General features: G+C 70.7%; 1 protein-coding gene and 1 pseudogene across 2 annotated transcripts; both read left to right on the top strand.

The window, feature by feature from the left end:
* The first annotated feature begins 292 nt into the window (after positions 1–292).
* Positions 293–10,024, top strand: LOC311514386 (annotated as a pseudogene). Its single transcript has 7 exons — positions 293–419; positions 904–1,046; positions 1,537–1,645; positions 1,805–1,869; positions 1,921–4,378; positions 4,749–4,830; positions 9,870–10,024. The product of its transcript is annotated as an uncharacterized misc_RNA (transcript).
* Positions 10,025–10,445: 421 nt separating this feature from the next.
* On the top strand, positions 10,446–13,759 carry LOC311514385 (uncharacterized protein C11orf42; the record flags this gene model as incomplete). The annotated part of the gene is made up of 3 exons (XM_084616944.1): positions 10,446–10,620; positions 12,269–13,144; positions 13,635–13,759. 3 exons carry the CDS (start codon positions 10,446–10,448, stop codon positions 13,757–13,759), a joined length of 1,176 nt encoding a protein of 391 aa, XP_084473070.1.
* Positions 13,760–14,228: the final 469 nt, after the last annotated feature.

Below are 14,228 nucleotides of genomic sequence, written 5' to 3'. Positions count from 1 at the left end.
GGGCGTGGGGCCGTGGCAGGGCAGATGACACCGTGGCGGGGTAGGGGGTGGGCGTGGGGCAGTGGCAGGGCAGATGGCACCATGGTAGGGCAGGGGACGGGCATGGGGGGTGGGCATGGGGCCATGGCAGGGTGGGCGTGGGGCCATGGCAGGGGCACACTTGGGCAGTCGTGGCATCGCTGGGTGAAGCCTCCTGTCCCCCCACAGGTCTGCCCGAGCCCGGCCGTGCTGCCCCCGCGGAACACGGTGGCCAGGGCGCGGCTGCCCGGATCTGGGCCCGGCGTGGGGCAGCATGGCGCGGGGGGAGAGCCTGCTGCGGGGCAAACCCTTCCACTGCCGGGAGTGGGCGCTGCAGCGGCTGGCACGGGGGCTGGCGTGGGACAGGCCGGGGGGCTGCTGCTCACGGGGGGCCGGCAGCGGTAAGACGGCGCTGTGCATGGAGCTGCTGTGGCCCACGTCGGAGCAGCGCCCCCAGGCTGCGCCCTGCACCCCCAGCGCCCCCAGACTGCGCCCTGTGCCCCCAGCACCCCCAGACTGTGCCCTGTACCCCCAGACTGTGCCCTGCACTCCCAGTAGCCCCCAGACTGCGCCCTGAGCCCCCAGCGCCCCAGACTGCGCCCTGCGCCCCCAGCACCCCCAGACTGTGCCCTGCACCCCCAGCGCCCCCCAACTGTGCCCTGTGCACCCAGCGCCCCCAGACTGTGCCCTGCACCCCCAGCGCCCCCAGACTGCGCCCTGCACCCCCAGACTGTGCCCTGCACTCCCAGTAGCCCCCAGACTGCGCCCTGAGCCCCCAGCGCCCCAGACTGCGCCCTGCGCCCCCAGCGCCCCCAGACTGTGCCCTGCACCCCCAGCGCCCCCTGACTGTGCCCTGTACCCCCAGACTGCGCCCTGTACCCCCAGCGCCCTCAGACTGCGCCTCCAGCACTCCCAGACTGCGCCCTGTGTCCCCAGCACCCCCAGACTGCGCCCTGTACCCCCAGCACCCCCAGACTGTGCCCTGCGCCCCCAGCGCCCTCAGACTGTGCCCCCAGCACCTCCAGACTGTGCCCTGCACCCCCAGCGCCCCCAGCCTGCGCCCTGTGTCCCCAGCACCCCCAGACTGCGCCCTGTGTCCCCAGCACCCCCAGACTGCACCCTGTACCCCCAGACTGAGCCCCCAGCACCCCCCAGACTGTGCCCTGTGCCCCCAGCGCCCCCAGACTGCCCCATGAGCCCCCCAGCACCCTGATACTCCCAAACCCCATGGCACACCTGTCCCCTTAGTACACCCGAGACCACGTGGTACCCTCTCTGCAGATCTGCCTGTGGGGCTGGGCTGGGCTGAGCCCCTGGGTGGTGGGGGGAGATGGGCCCCCATCCCTGAGCTGAAGAGGGCCAGTGAGGCCCAGTGAGGATGGGGGGGAGCTGTAGGGGAGTTCACATCATCTTGGGGGGGCAGAGACTCTCCCCAACCACATCTCGGGGGGCTGCCCCTGTAACCCCTCCTGTCGCCCTGGGGGTCTGGTCTCCCCTCTGACCCCTGGGTCTCCCCAGAGGCGGCTGCTGCTGGTGGACACGGGCAGCACCCTGGGGGGCCAGCGCGTGACAGCCGGGGGGGCGCAGCGCCACCCACGCCCGGCTGCTGCCCCCCTGGCTGCTGCTCGTCTGCTTGGCCCGGCTGGGATGGGGGTGGGGGCTGGATTCAGATGGGGGCCGGCAGCACGCTGGGGGGTGGCGGTTGCACACAGGGGGAGGCTGGTTGCACGCGGCGGGGGAGGCCTGTGGCACCCCCCGGCTGACCCCCCCCCCCGCCTGCCCCCAGGGTTCCGGCGGATCGGCCTGGACGACCTGCGGGGGGCGCCGGCGGTGTGGGGCCGGCAGCGATACGTCCTGGGCCGGCTGGAGCAGACCCACGAGATGGCCGCGATGCTCAACTAGATTGCTCACATCAAGAGCAATGGCTGCATCCTGTACCTGGAGCGGGTGCTGGACGGGGTGGCTGAAGGGTCGGTGGCGCTGCGGGAGACCCGCCACATCCCCGGCAGGCTCAACAGCCTCTACCTGTGGCTCTGCCAGCGCCTCGTCACTGCCAAGCTCTTCGCCCGCCTGCGGCCGCTGCTCAACATGCTGCTGGCTGCGCCCCGCCCGCTGCACCCCCACCAGCTCCACGCCACCCTCTGGGCGCGCCAGGCCGGCCCCAGACCCAGCTGGGAGGAGCTCCAGTGCCAGCTCGACAGACAGCCTGGCCACGCTGCTGCTGGACGGCCCAGGCGGCACCCGGATCCTCTTCCACGCCAGCTTCGCCGAGTGGCTGCTGGACGTGAAGTTCTGCACCCAGCGCTCCCTGTGCAGCGCGGCCGAGGGCCACGGCCTGCTGGCCATCAGCGCCGCCGGCCGCGCCCCCACGAGGTGCACGGCCTGGCCCCCCACCTGCTGGGCGCCGGCCTGCACCTGCCGCCCTGCCAGCTGGCGCTCTGGGTGGTGTGGCAGGACGTGCCCGTGGCCCACTGCCTGCAGGCTGACCTGCCGACACTGCCCCTGAGACGGAGGTGCTGCAGCTGCTGGTGCTGGCGGGGGCAGGCCTGGGCGAGCGGGAGGCCGGCGTGGGGGCCCTGCTGCACCAGGCGCTGGAGCGGGAGGACTCGGTCCGCATGCTGCTGGAGAACGGGGCCAGTGCCAGCCAGCGGGATGCCAACGGGTGCACCCGGCTGGCCAGTGCTGCCCACAGGTGGAGGCCCCTGACTGGCACGGGCAGACCCCGCTGACACTGGCCGCACACCAGGGCCACGCTAAGGTCCTGCACTGCCTGCTAGCCCATGGCGCCAATGTCAACCACGCTGACCGGAAGGGCTGGACAGCGCTGCGCTCGGCTGCCTGGGGTGGGCACGCCGAGACCGTGGCGGGCACGGACGTGGACAGCCAGGACACGGAGGACCGCACGGCGCTGCGGGCAGCCGCCTGGGGGAGCCACGAGGACATCGGGCGGATGCTGCTGGCGCACGGTGCCCAGGTGAACCGGGCCGACACCAAGGGGCGCACGGCCCTGATCGCTGCCGCCTGCATGGGGCGCCGTGAGATTGCGGAGCAGCTGCTCCGTTACGGCACCGACATCAACCACGCCGATGTGGACGGGCGCTCGGCCCTGTTCCTGGCGGCCCTGTGCGTGCCGGCCAGCCGCGGCCACCTCGAGATGGTGAGCCTGCTGCTGGAGCACGGGGCCGACATGGAGCCGGTGGACACCGTGGGGCGCAGCCCACTGCTGGCGGCCGCTGCCATGGGGCACGGCGCCGTGGTGCAGACCCTGCTGCTGTGGGGCGCGGCCACGGGTGCCGAGGACGGCGAGGGCCGGACAGCTCTGAGCCTGGCGGCTGCCCAGGACAATGAGGACGTGGTGCGGGCCCTGCTGGAGCGCGGGTTGGACGAGAACCACCAGGACGCCATGGGCTGGAGCCCGCTACACCTGGCCGCCAGCGAGGGGCACGCGGGGGCCTGTGGGGCACTGGCCAAGCATGGCGCCCGCCTGGCCCAGTAGGACCGGGACGGCCGCACCCCCCTCCTCCTGGCAGCCCAGGGGGGCTGCGGCGAGTGCGTGCGGCTGGTGCTGGAGAGCGGCTCACCCGTGGATCACTGGGGCCATGATGGGGGCACAGCGCTGGGCGCGGCTGCACTGGGGGGGCACCGTGCCACAGCTCAGCTGCTGCTGCGCCACAGGGCCGCCCCCAACCTGCTGGATGCCAAGGGGCGGCCCCTGGCCTACCTGCTGGAGCTGCTCCTGGCAAGCGGCAGTGACCTGGAGGCGCGGGGTGCCCGGGTGCACGGTGCTGCACGTCTCCTGCTGGAGGGGCGGCTGGAGGCGGCGCGGGCTCTGGTGCACCACGGCGCCGACGTCAATGCGCCGGACACGGAGCGGCGCTCAGCCCTGCACTCGGCCGCCTGGCAGGGCCACGCCGGCACCGTGGCCTTCCTGCTGGAGTGTGGGGCCCACGTGGACCAGGCCTGCATCCAGGGCGCCACGGCGCTGGGCATCGCCGCCCAGGAGGGCCGTCGCGAGGTGGCGTGGGCGCCGCTGGAGAAGGGCGCCGACCCCACCCACACCGACCGGGACGGGCGCACGCCCAGCCCCGTGGCCGCCCGCCCGGGCCACGCCGCCATCCTGCACCTGCTGCAGAGCTCCCCGCTGGGCGCCTCCAGCCGCTCCTCCGGCAGCTCCGGCAGCAGCCCCCCGGCGGCCCCCGCCCCCAGCCAGGGTCCCGGCTCGGCCTTGCCAGAGTCTGTGACCCAGCGTGGCCAGCTGCCCGACGCCTCCCTGCACGGCTCCCGTGTCTCCACCTGCCACTCGCTGGCCACGGCACAGACGGTGCCGGCCGGCTGCCCGACCTTCACCCAGCAGCTGCAGGCGCGGCCCCCCGGCCCCCAGGAACCCCCAGCCCCAGCCCCCCAGCCCTGGCCCCAGCCCCCAGGAGCCCCCAGCCGCAGGCCCGGCCCCCAGGAACCCCCAGCCCCCAGGAACCCCCAGCCCCAGCCCCCCAGCCCCGGCCCTGGCCCCCCGGCCCTGGCCCCCAGGAACCCCCAGCCCCAAGAGCCCCCAGCCGCAGGCCCGGCCCCCCAGCCCCGGCCCCCAGGAACCCCCAGCCGCAGGCAGCCCGCCCAGGGCGGGAGGAGCCATCCCCCGAGTGGGACATCAAGCCCAACGGCCTCCTGCCCTGGCCAGGCAGGGGCCGACGCGGCCCCTCCCTCTCACCTCCCTCGCCACGCCGGACCCCCAGCTGCGCCTCCAGCGAGCCGTCAAGCTGCGCTTCGAGGGGCCACCTGCTGCAGCGACCCCCGAAAGGAGACGCCGCTGTGAAGGTGAAGGGAGCAGGGCCACCCCCACAGGGGCTGGGGGGCGGGGGCAGCACCGGGCTGGGGGTCACAAGGGAGGGGCAGCACCGGGCTGGGTTATCTGTGGGGGCCCCTGGCAGCATCAGGAGCCGGTTCCAGCCAGGGGGCAGCTGTGCTGCTGGGGGGAGATTATTCTGGGTGGGGGCCGCAGGGGCCCCCCACCTCCATTGCCTTTGCAGGCAGAGCCACCCACGGAGAACAGCCCCATGGGCCGGAGACGAGGCCGAGCAGGGACAGGACCTGCAGCAGCTGCTGGCTGGCACAAGCTGCCATGGACTGGGGAGGAGGGCTGCACCACAGGGCAGGGGGTCCTCGGCACAGATGGGGCGATGAGGCAGAGACTGCTCCCCTAAGCAAAATGAGGGGAGGGGCACTGGCAGGGCCGGGGGGAGCCCAGGGGGCTGCGGGTCGGGAGTGAGGGGCGCCGAGGGGCTGGGGGGAGCCCAGGGGGCTGCGGGTCGGGAGTGGGGGGGCCGGGGGGAGCCCAGGGGGCTGCGGGTCAGGAGTGAGGGGCACCGGGGGGGCTGGGGGGAGCCTGGGGGCTGCGGGTCGGGAGTGGGGGGGTGCTGGGGGGAGCCCAGGGGCCTGCGGGTCGGGAGTGAGGGGCGCTGGGGGGAGCCCAGGGGGCTGCGGGTCAGGAGTGAGGGGCGCCGGGGGGGCTGGGGGGAGCCCGGGGGGCTGCGGGTCGGGAGTGGGGGGGTGCTGGGGGGAGCCCAGGGTGCTGCGGGTTGGGAGTGAGGGGCGCTGGGGGGAGCCCAGGGGGCTGCGGGTCGGGAGTGAGGGGCACTGGGGGGCTGCGGGGAGCCCAGGGGGCTGCGGGTCGGGAGTGAGGGGCGCTGGGGGGCTGGGGGGAGCCCGGGGGGCTGCGGGTCGGGAGTGAGGGGCACCGGAGGAGCCGGGGGGAGCCCAGGGGGCTGCGGGTCGGGAGTGGGGGCGCTGGCTGTATTTCAAGGAATCCCTGTTGAGGTTACAGGGACAAACCATCCCGATGAGTCGAAAGAATAGTAAATATGGCAGGCGACCAGCTTGGCTTAATGGTGAAATCCTTGCGGATCTTAAACATAAAAAAGAAGCTTACAAGAAGTGAAGGTTGGACATATGACCAGGGAAGAGTATAAAAATATTGCTCGGGCATGTAGGAATGAAATCAGGAGGGCCAAATCGCACCTGGAGCTGCAGCTAGCCAGAGATGTCAAGAGTAACAAGAAGGGTTTCTTCAGGTATGTTGGCAACAAGAAGAAAGCCAAGGAATGTGTAGGCCCCTTACTGAATGAGGGAGGCAACCTAGTGACAGAGGATGTGGAAAAAGCTAATGTACTCAATGCTTTTTCGCCTCTGTTTTCACTAACAAGGTCAGCTCCCAGACTGCTGCGCTGGGCATCACAAAATGCGGAAGAGATGGCCAGCCCTCTGTGGAGATAGAGGCGGTTAGGGACTATTTAGAAAAGCTGGACGTGCACAAGTCCATGGGGCCGGACGAGTTGCATCCGAGAGTGCTGAAGGAATTGGCGGCTGTGATTGCAGAGCCATTGGCCATTGTCTTTGAAAACTCGTGGCGAACCGGGGAAGTCCCGGATGACTGGAAAAAGGCTAATGTAGTGCCCATCTTTAAAAAAGGGAAGAAGGAAGATCCTGGGAACTACAGGCCAGTCAGCCTCACCTCAGTCCCTGGAAAAATCATGGAGCAGGTCCTCAAAGAATCAATCCTGAAGCACTTGCATGAGAGGAAAGTGATCAGGAACAGCCAGCATGGATTCACCAAGGGAAGGTCATGCCTGACTAATCTAATCGCCTTTTATGATGAGATTACTGGTTCTGTGGATGAAGGGAAAGCAGTGGATGTATTGTTTCTTGACTTTAGCAAAGCTTTTGACACGGTCTCCCACAGTATTCCTGTCAGCAAGTTAAGGAAGTATGGGCTGGATGAATGCACTCTAAGGTGGGTAGAAAGCTGGCTAAATTGTCGGGCTCAACGGGTAGTGATCAATGGCTCCATGTCTAGTTGGCAGCCGGTGTCAAGTGGAGTGCCCCAAGGGTCGGTCCTGGGGCCGGTTTTGTTCAATATCTTCATAAATGATCTGGAGGATGGTGTGGATTGCACTCTCAGCAAATTTGCGGATGATACTAAACTGGGAGGAGTGGTAGATACGCTGGAGGGGAGGGATAGGATACAGAAGGACCTAGACAAATTGGAGGATTGGGCCAAAAGAAATCTGATGAGGTTCAATAAGGATAAGTGCAGGGTCCTGCACTTAGGACGGAAGAACCCAATGCACAGCTACAGACTAGGGACCGAATGGCTAGGCAGCAGTTCTGTGGAAAAGGACCTAGGGGTGACAGTGGACGAGAAGCTGGATATGAGTCAGCAGTGTGCCCTTGTTGCCAAGAAGGCCAATGGCATTTTGGGATGTATAAGTAGGGGCATAGCGAGCAGATCGAGGGACGTGATCATTCCCCTCTATTCGACATTGGTGAGGCCTCATCTGGAGTACTGTGTCCAGTTTTGGGCCCCACACTACAAGAAGGATGTGGAAAAATTGGAAAACGTCCAGCGGAGGGCAACAAAAATGATTAGGGGACTGGAACACATGAGTTATGAGGAGAGGCTGAGGGAGCTGGGATTGTTTAGCCTGCAGAAGAGAAGAATGAGGGGGGATTTGATAGCTGCTTTCAACTACCTGAAAGGGGGTTCCAGAGAGGATGGCTCTAGACTGTTCTCAATGGTAGCAGATGACAGAACGAGGAGTAATGGTCTCAAGTTGCAGTGGGGGAGGTTTAGGTTGGATGTTAGGAAAAACTTTTTCACTAAGAGGGTGGTGAAGCACTGGAATGCGTTACCTAGGGAGGGGTTGAATCTCCTTCCTTAGAGGTTTTTAAGGTCAGGCTTGACAAAGCCCTGGCTGGGATGATTTAACTGGGAATTGGTCCTGCTTTGAGCAGGGGGTTGGACTAGATGACCTTCTGGGGTCCCTTCCAACCCTGATATTCTATGATTCTATGATTCTATGGGGGAGCCGGGGGGAGCCCGGGGGGCTGCAGGTCGGGAGTGGGGGGGCTGGGGGGTTGTTATTTTGGCAGTGTCAGTGACTGGAAGCAGCCGCTGAAGCCAGGCCGGGGGCTGGGGCCGTTTCGCCCCCTTCCTCTCCCCTCCTTGCCTGGGTCCTGCTCAATTGGGGGCTGTACCTGGTGCTGTTACAATGTCTCAGGAGGCTGTGGGCTGCACTTAATTTGCATATATTTGCATAACGATAATAAATACCCCCCACGTTGCTCTGGCATGTTGGCACGGGAATGAGGGGGCCGAGGCAGCTGTGGGGCAGCTCCCCTGGTACCAGCCCCCTGGCTGGGGGTCCGTACGGAACCTGGGTTATTCTCAGCTTCTGCCCCGTGGGGCCAGAGGGCGTTGTGGGGTGGGGGGGCTGCACCCTGGGTGGGGGGCCAGAGCCCCCCAAGCCTCCCCTCCCTCAGCCCGCTGGGCACTCCCCGCCCCCCCCATGCAATGGGCTCATGGACCCCGAATCCCCCCTCTCCACACAACAGGCCCATCAGCCCCGATTGCCCCCGGCTCGCGCCAGCCCCACGCGGGGGGCCTGGGCTCGAGTCAGGGCAGAGCACAGAGACAGACGCGTCACGGGGCCGGTGGGTTCGGCTGGCGCCCGAGGGTGACGGGGCAGGAACCAGCCGGAATGGGGGCCCAGCCCCAGGTGGCCGTTCGCAGGGGGGTGGGAGCCGGCTAGAGGCCCCTGGTGCTGGGGGAGCCAAGCTCTCTCCCGCCGGCCAGGTCACATCCCTGACCTGGCCCCTGCGCTGTCCCCATGTCGGCCCAGCTGTGCCCCCCTGGACGGGCCCCACGGCCGGGGGCAGCACGGGGAGTGGCCTGCAGGGTCTGGGGCCAGGCCCCTGGGAGCAGGGTCCCTCCCTGCCCGATGCTGCTGCGGGGACACAGGGTGGGGGGCCCACCTGGCAGGGGCCAGGAGCCACCCAAAGGTTGGTGGGAGCCCAGGGTGGCCACCGCCTGCCCAGCCCCCTCCGCCACCATGGCCTGGACAGGCTGCTGGGGGGGACCCCGGAATGGGGAGGGGTGGGATGAGGAGCCCCAGGACCCCGGGGGGGAGCTGGGCCCTGGCTCTGAGTGCCCCCCCCCCCCCGCTGTCCCATCACCGCCCCAGGCCAGGGGGAGCCCAAGCCCCGGTCACACCTGGCATTGCCCCACGCAGGGGCCCCGAGGGCAGGGGGGCTGCTGACCAGGCACCGACTCTTCCCTCCTGCCAGGTTCCAGGTACTGCCCCCAGACCCGGAGGCCTGGGCCTGCCCCCTGCTGCGCCCCAGGCCCCTCCGCCAGCCCCACACCGGCCCCCTGCGGGCAGCGCCCCTGCTTGTGTCCTCTGCACCCAGCGCCAGCCTGTGGGGGCAGCCTGGGAGCCCCCACACCAGCACCAGCAACCCCCTTCACCTGCTGGAAATGGGCCTTAAAGCGCTGGGACGCAGCCACCTCTGGGGTGGGGCGGGGGGGCTGGTTATACAGGGACCCCCTCGCCCGCCGCTGGGACAGGGCAGCCACCTCTGGGGTGGGGCGGGGGGGCTGGTTATACAGGGACCCCCTCGCCCGCCGCTGGGACAGGGCAGCCACCTCTGGGGTGGGGCGGGGGGGCTGGTTATACAGGGACCCCCTCGCCCGCCGCTGGGACAGGGCAGCCACCTCTGGGGTGGGGCGGGGGGGCTGGTTATACAGGGACCCCCTCGCCCGCCGCTGGGACAGGGCAGCCACCTCTGGGGTGGGGCGGGGGGGCTGGTTATACAGGGACCCCCTCGCCCGCCGCTGGGACAGGGCAGCCACCTCTGGGGTGGGGCGGGGGGGCTGGTTATACAGGGACCCCCTCGCCCGCCGCTGGGACAGGGCAGCCACCTCTGGGGTGGGGCGGGGGGGCTGGTTATACAGGGACCCCCTCGCCCGCCGCTGCCCCCCTCCCTTTCTGCCCCCCACCTGCTGTGCCCCACCCCTGCAGCAGTGCCATGGGATGGGGCAGAGCTCCAGGCCAAGGTCTGGGCTCAGGGCCTGGCGCCGGCTGCAGCCCCCAAGCCGTGGGGCGGTGACGCGGTGACCCTGCCCGCCCCGCTCCGTTCGCCGGCGCCCCCCGGGGGAATGCAGACCCTGTGCTGACAGGCCTGCACCGACGGGGGCCGGGAGACTGGCTGCAGCCCCACCCACTACCCCAGTGCCGTACCCACTGCACAACGGTCCCCACCGCCAGGTCCCCCAGCCAGGCACCGAGCAGGCCCAGGGGGGTGACTAACAGGGTCTGACACACCCCCTGCCAGGGGCACCAGCCACGTCCCCCCAGGGGGCACCCCAGGGCCGGGGCGCAGCCACGTCCCCCCAGGGGGCACCCCAGGGCCGGGGGCGCTGGTCCTGGGCGAGCCCTGGGCTGTGGCCGTGAGGCAGGAGGGTGGGACTGGCCAGGGGAGGGGGCTGATGGAGCCAGTGGCTTTGTGACCTCACAGCCGGGCCCCATGCCCAGCTGGGGCCCCAGGCCTGGGCTCTCCGGGCAGGGCCAGTGCAGCCCCCACGCCGGCCCCTGAACATGGCGGACGGTGGGGCCTCGGCGCTGGACATCGGAGAGGCCGATACCAACTGGGCACTGATCAAAGACAAGGTGGGAGCAGGGCCGGTGTGGGGCGTGGGGTTCCGGGGGGTTCCTGCAGGGGGTCACATGCCCTGCCCCATGTCCACCCCGGGGGCAGCCCAGGCCAGGGCTAGTCAGGGCTGGGAAGGGAGCCCGAGATGTGCTGCGACCACAGCACCCCTCCAGTGCTGGGGGTAGGCCCCAGAGCCGGCCGCATCTCCAGGCCGGGCCAGTCCCTGCACGACCCGCCCCCCACCCCACCCCAGAGCCGGCCGCATCTCCGGGCCGGGCCAGTCCCCACACGACCCGTCCCCACCACGCCCCGCCCCAGAGCCGGCCGCATCTCTGGGCCGGGCCAGTCGCCGCACGACCCACCCCCCACCCCGCCCCGCCCCAGAGCCGGCCGCATCTCCAGGCCGGGCCAGTCCCCGCACGACCCGCCCCCCGCCCCACCCCAGAGCCAGCCACAGCTCCGGGCTGGGCCAGTCCCCGCACGACCCGCCACCCGCCCCGCCCCGCCCCAGAGCCGGCCGCATCTCCAGGCCGGGCCAGTCCCCGCACGACCCGCCCCCCGCCCCACCCCAGAGCCAGCCACAGCTCCGGGCTGGGCCAGTCCCCGCACGACCCGCCACCCGCCCCGCCCCGCCCCAGAGCCGGCCGCATCTCCGGGCCGGGCCAGTCCCCGCACAACCCGCCCCCCCGCCCCACCCCAGAGCCGGCCGCATCTCCAGGCCGGGCCAGTCCCCGCACAACCCGCCCCCCACCCCGCCACACCCCAGAGCTGGCCACAGCTCCGGGCCGGGCCAGTCCCCGCACGACCCGCCCCCCGCCCCACCCCAGAGCCAGCCACAGCTCCGGGCAGGGCCAGTCCCCGCACGACCTGCCCCGCCCCAGAACCAGCCGCATCTCCGGGCCGGGCCAGTCGCCGCACGACCCGCCACCCACCCCACCCCACCCCACCCCACCCCAGAGCCAGCCGCATCTCCGGGCCAGGCCAGTCCCCGCACGACCCGCTCCGCCCCAGAGCCAGCCGCATCTCCGGGCCGGGCCAGTCGCCGCACGACCCGCCACCCGCCCCGCCCCACCCCAGAGCCAGCCACATCTCCGGGCCCGGCCAGTCGCCGCACGACCCGCCACCCGCCCCGCCCCACCCCAGAGCCAGCCGTGTCTCCGGGCCGGGCCAGTCCCCGCACGACCCGCCCCCCGCCCCGCCCCACCCTAGAGCCAGCCGCATCTCCGGGCCGGGCCAGTCCCCACACGACCCGCCCCGCCCCCCACCCCGCCCCAGAGCCGGCCGCATCTCCGGACCGGGCCAGTCCCTGCACGAACCGCCCCCCGCCCCGCCCCAAAGTCGGCTGCAGCTGCGGGCTGGGCCAGTCCCTGCACAACCAGCCCCCTGCCCCGCCCCAGAGCCGGCCGCATCTCTGGGCCTGGCCAGTCCCTGCACAACCAGCCCCCCGCCCTGCCCCAGAGCCAGCCGCATCTCCGGGCGTGGCAAGTCCCTGCACAACCAGCCCCCTGCCCCACCCCAGAGCCAGCCGCATCTCTGGGCATGGCCAGTCTCTGCACAACCAGCCCCCTGCCCCACCCCAGAGCCAGCCGCATCTCCGTGCGTGGCCAGTCCCTGCACAACCAGCCCCCCGCCCCACCCCAGAGCCAGCCGCATCTCCGTGCGTGGCCAGTCCCTGCACAACCAGCCCCCCGCCCCACCCCAGAGCCAGCCGCATCTCCAGGCCTGGCCAGTCCTCGCACAACCCGCCCCGCCCCCCGCCCCACCCCAGAGCTGGCCGCAGCTGCGGGCCAGGCCAGTCCCTGCACAACCCGCCCCCTGCCCCACCCCAGAGCCGGCGGCAGCTCCGGGCCAGGCCGGGGGGTTCAGCCATACGGCCTTCAGGCTGCGCGTGGCTCGGTGGCCCATGGGGGGTCCCCGTCCCCAGCCCCTCTAAGCGTGCCGTCCCGCCAGGTGGTGGAGGAGTGCTTTGGCCCCGCCGTGGTGCCCGTGCCCTTCCTGGAGGACGCCGCGGCCTACGACCTGCTGAGCGTGCTGGTGAGGAGGCCGGGCCGGGCGGCTCGGCTGCTGGGGCGGGCCCGGCCCCTGGTGCCGGTGGGGGGGCTGCCACAGCTGGCAGAGCGGGGGGTGGAGCCGGCGGAGCTGGCGTGCTGCACGCAGGAATACAGCGCCCGGGCGCGGGGCGAGGCGCGCTACGAGGAGACGCGGCTGGTGGAGGGCGCCCCTTGCCACATCCGCCTGCAGCTGGCCAATGTGCACAAGAAGGTCGCCTTCCTGGCCCTGCGCCCCGGCCAGGTGGCCCTGCGCCCCGACCTGCCCTGGCTCCGGGGCCTGCGCAGCCTCTACCTCCTGCACGAGGTCTTCTGCTGCTCCGGCCTGGTGCTGGCCGTCACCCGGGGGCAGGCCCAGCACGCCCTGCACCTGCCGGGGCCCTGCCCCGTCGCCTTCGGCTGCCTCAAGTTCGGCCTCGGCCCCCACGGCCTCCTCGGGCCCCAGAAGCCCGTGGGCCCCGCGCTGCCCGCCAGGGTGGCCTGGCTCAAGCTGCCGTCGCTGGAGCCCCCGGTGCCTCCCACCAACAGCAGCCCCAAGGGCCAGAGCCCCTTCCGCCGGGCCTCCAGGAGAGGTAAGGGGGCTGGCGTGGGCAGAGGCCGGGAGGCGCTGGGGGGCCATGGGCCTTGGGGGGGGCCGTGGGGTTCATAGGGCCAGCCCCAGCCTTGGCCACCACCTGGGGACAGGTAACTGGGCCAGTGTGGGTGGGGGCTGTGGGCACTGGGGAGCCTTGGCCCTCACTCTGGGGCAGGCAGCACTGGACTGAGGCCAGCCCTGGGGGTCTCCTGGCTTGGGGGCTGGGGGGTCATGGGCAGACAGGCCCCAAACATTGACCCTGCCCGGTCTGGGGGACATCTGCCAATTTGGGAGGTCATTTAGGGCGGCCCATGGGTGGGGGATTCTGGGAGTCTCAGGGAGCCCCCTGCAGGTCCAGCCAGGGCAGCGTGACCCTGGGGCTCCGCGGTACCCCTCGGCAGCCTGGCTCAGCTCCCCTTAGCTCTGTGCCGGAGCGTGCCCAGCTAGTGCCCACCCTAGGGCAATAGGGACCCACAAGGGCACTGCAACGCCAGCCCCCTCTCTGTCCCCAGGGAAGTGGCTGTTCACCAGGAACCGCGCCCAGCCAGCCGCCCCCAGCCGCGGGGACCCGGACCGGCACGCCATGTCCCTGCCACTGCTGCAGAGCCTGAGCACCGAGTCCGAGAGCGACGGCTGAACCGGGCCCCAACCCGCCATGCAACACGGCATCTGCACTGAACCCAGCTGAGCGTCTGAGTCTCCTGGGGGGCTCCTGGCCAGGGCAGGGCTCTGGCCAGGGCAGGACCCAAGGCACAGCAGGGCCTAGGGCAGGGCAGGACTCAGGGCAGGGCGGGACCCAGCTCAGGGCTGGGCAGGGCTCGGCCCAGCTCAGGGCAGGGCAGGACCCAGGGCACGGCAGGGCAGGACCCAAGGCAGGGCAGGGCCGAGATCAGGGCTCAGGGCAGGGCAGGACCCAGGGCACGGCAGGGCAGGACCCAAGGCAGGGCAGGGCCGAGATCAGGGCTCAGGGCAGGGCATGGCAGGGCAAGACCCAGGGCTGGGCCGAGCTCAGGGCTGGGCAGGGCTCAGGGCAGGGCAGGGCCAAGCTCAGGGCAGCGCAGGACCCAGGGCAGGGTGGGGCCGAGCTCAGGGCTGGGCAGGGCAGG

The sequence above is a fragment of the Lepidochelys olivacea genome (assembly GCF_965140295.1).
Source record: "Lepidochelys olivacea isolate rLepOli2 genome assembly, chromosome: 1".
Classification (NCBI taxonomy): domain Eukaryota; kingdom Metazoa; phylum Chordata; order Testudines; family Cheloniidae; genus Lepidochelys; species Lepidochelys olivacea.
Note: the sequence above shows the minus strand (reverse complement) of the source record. Positions and strands in the feature narration are given on the sequence as shown.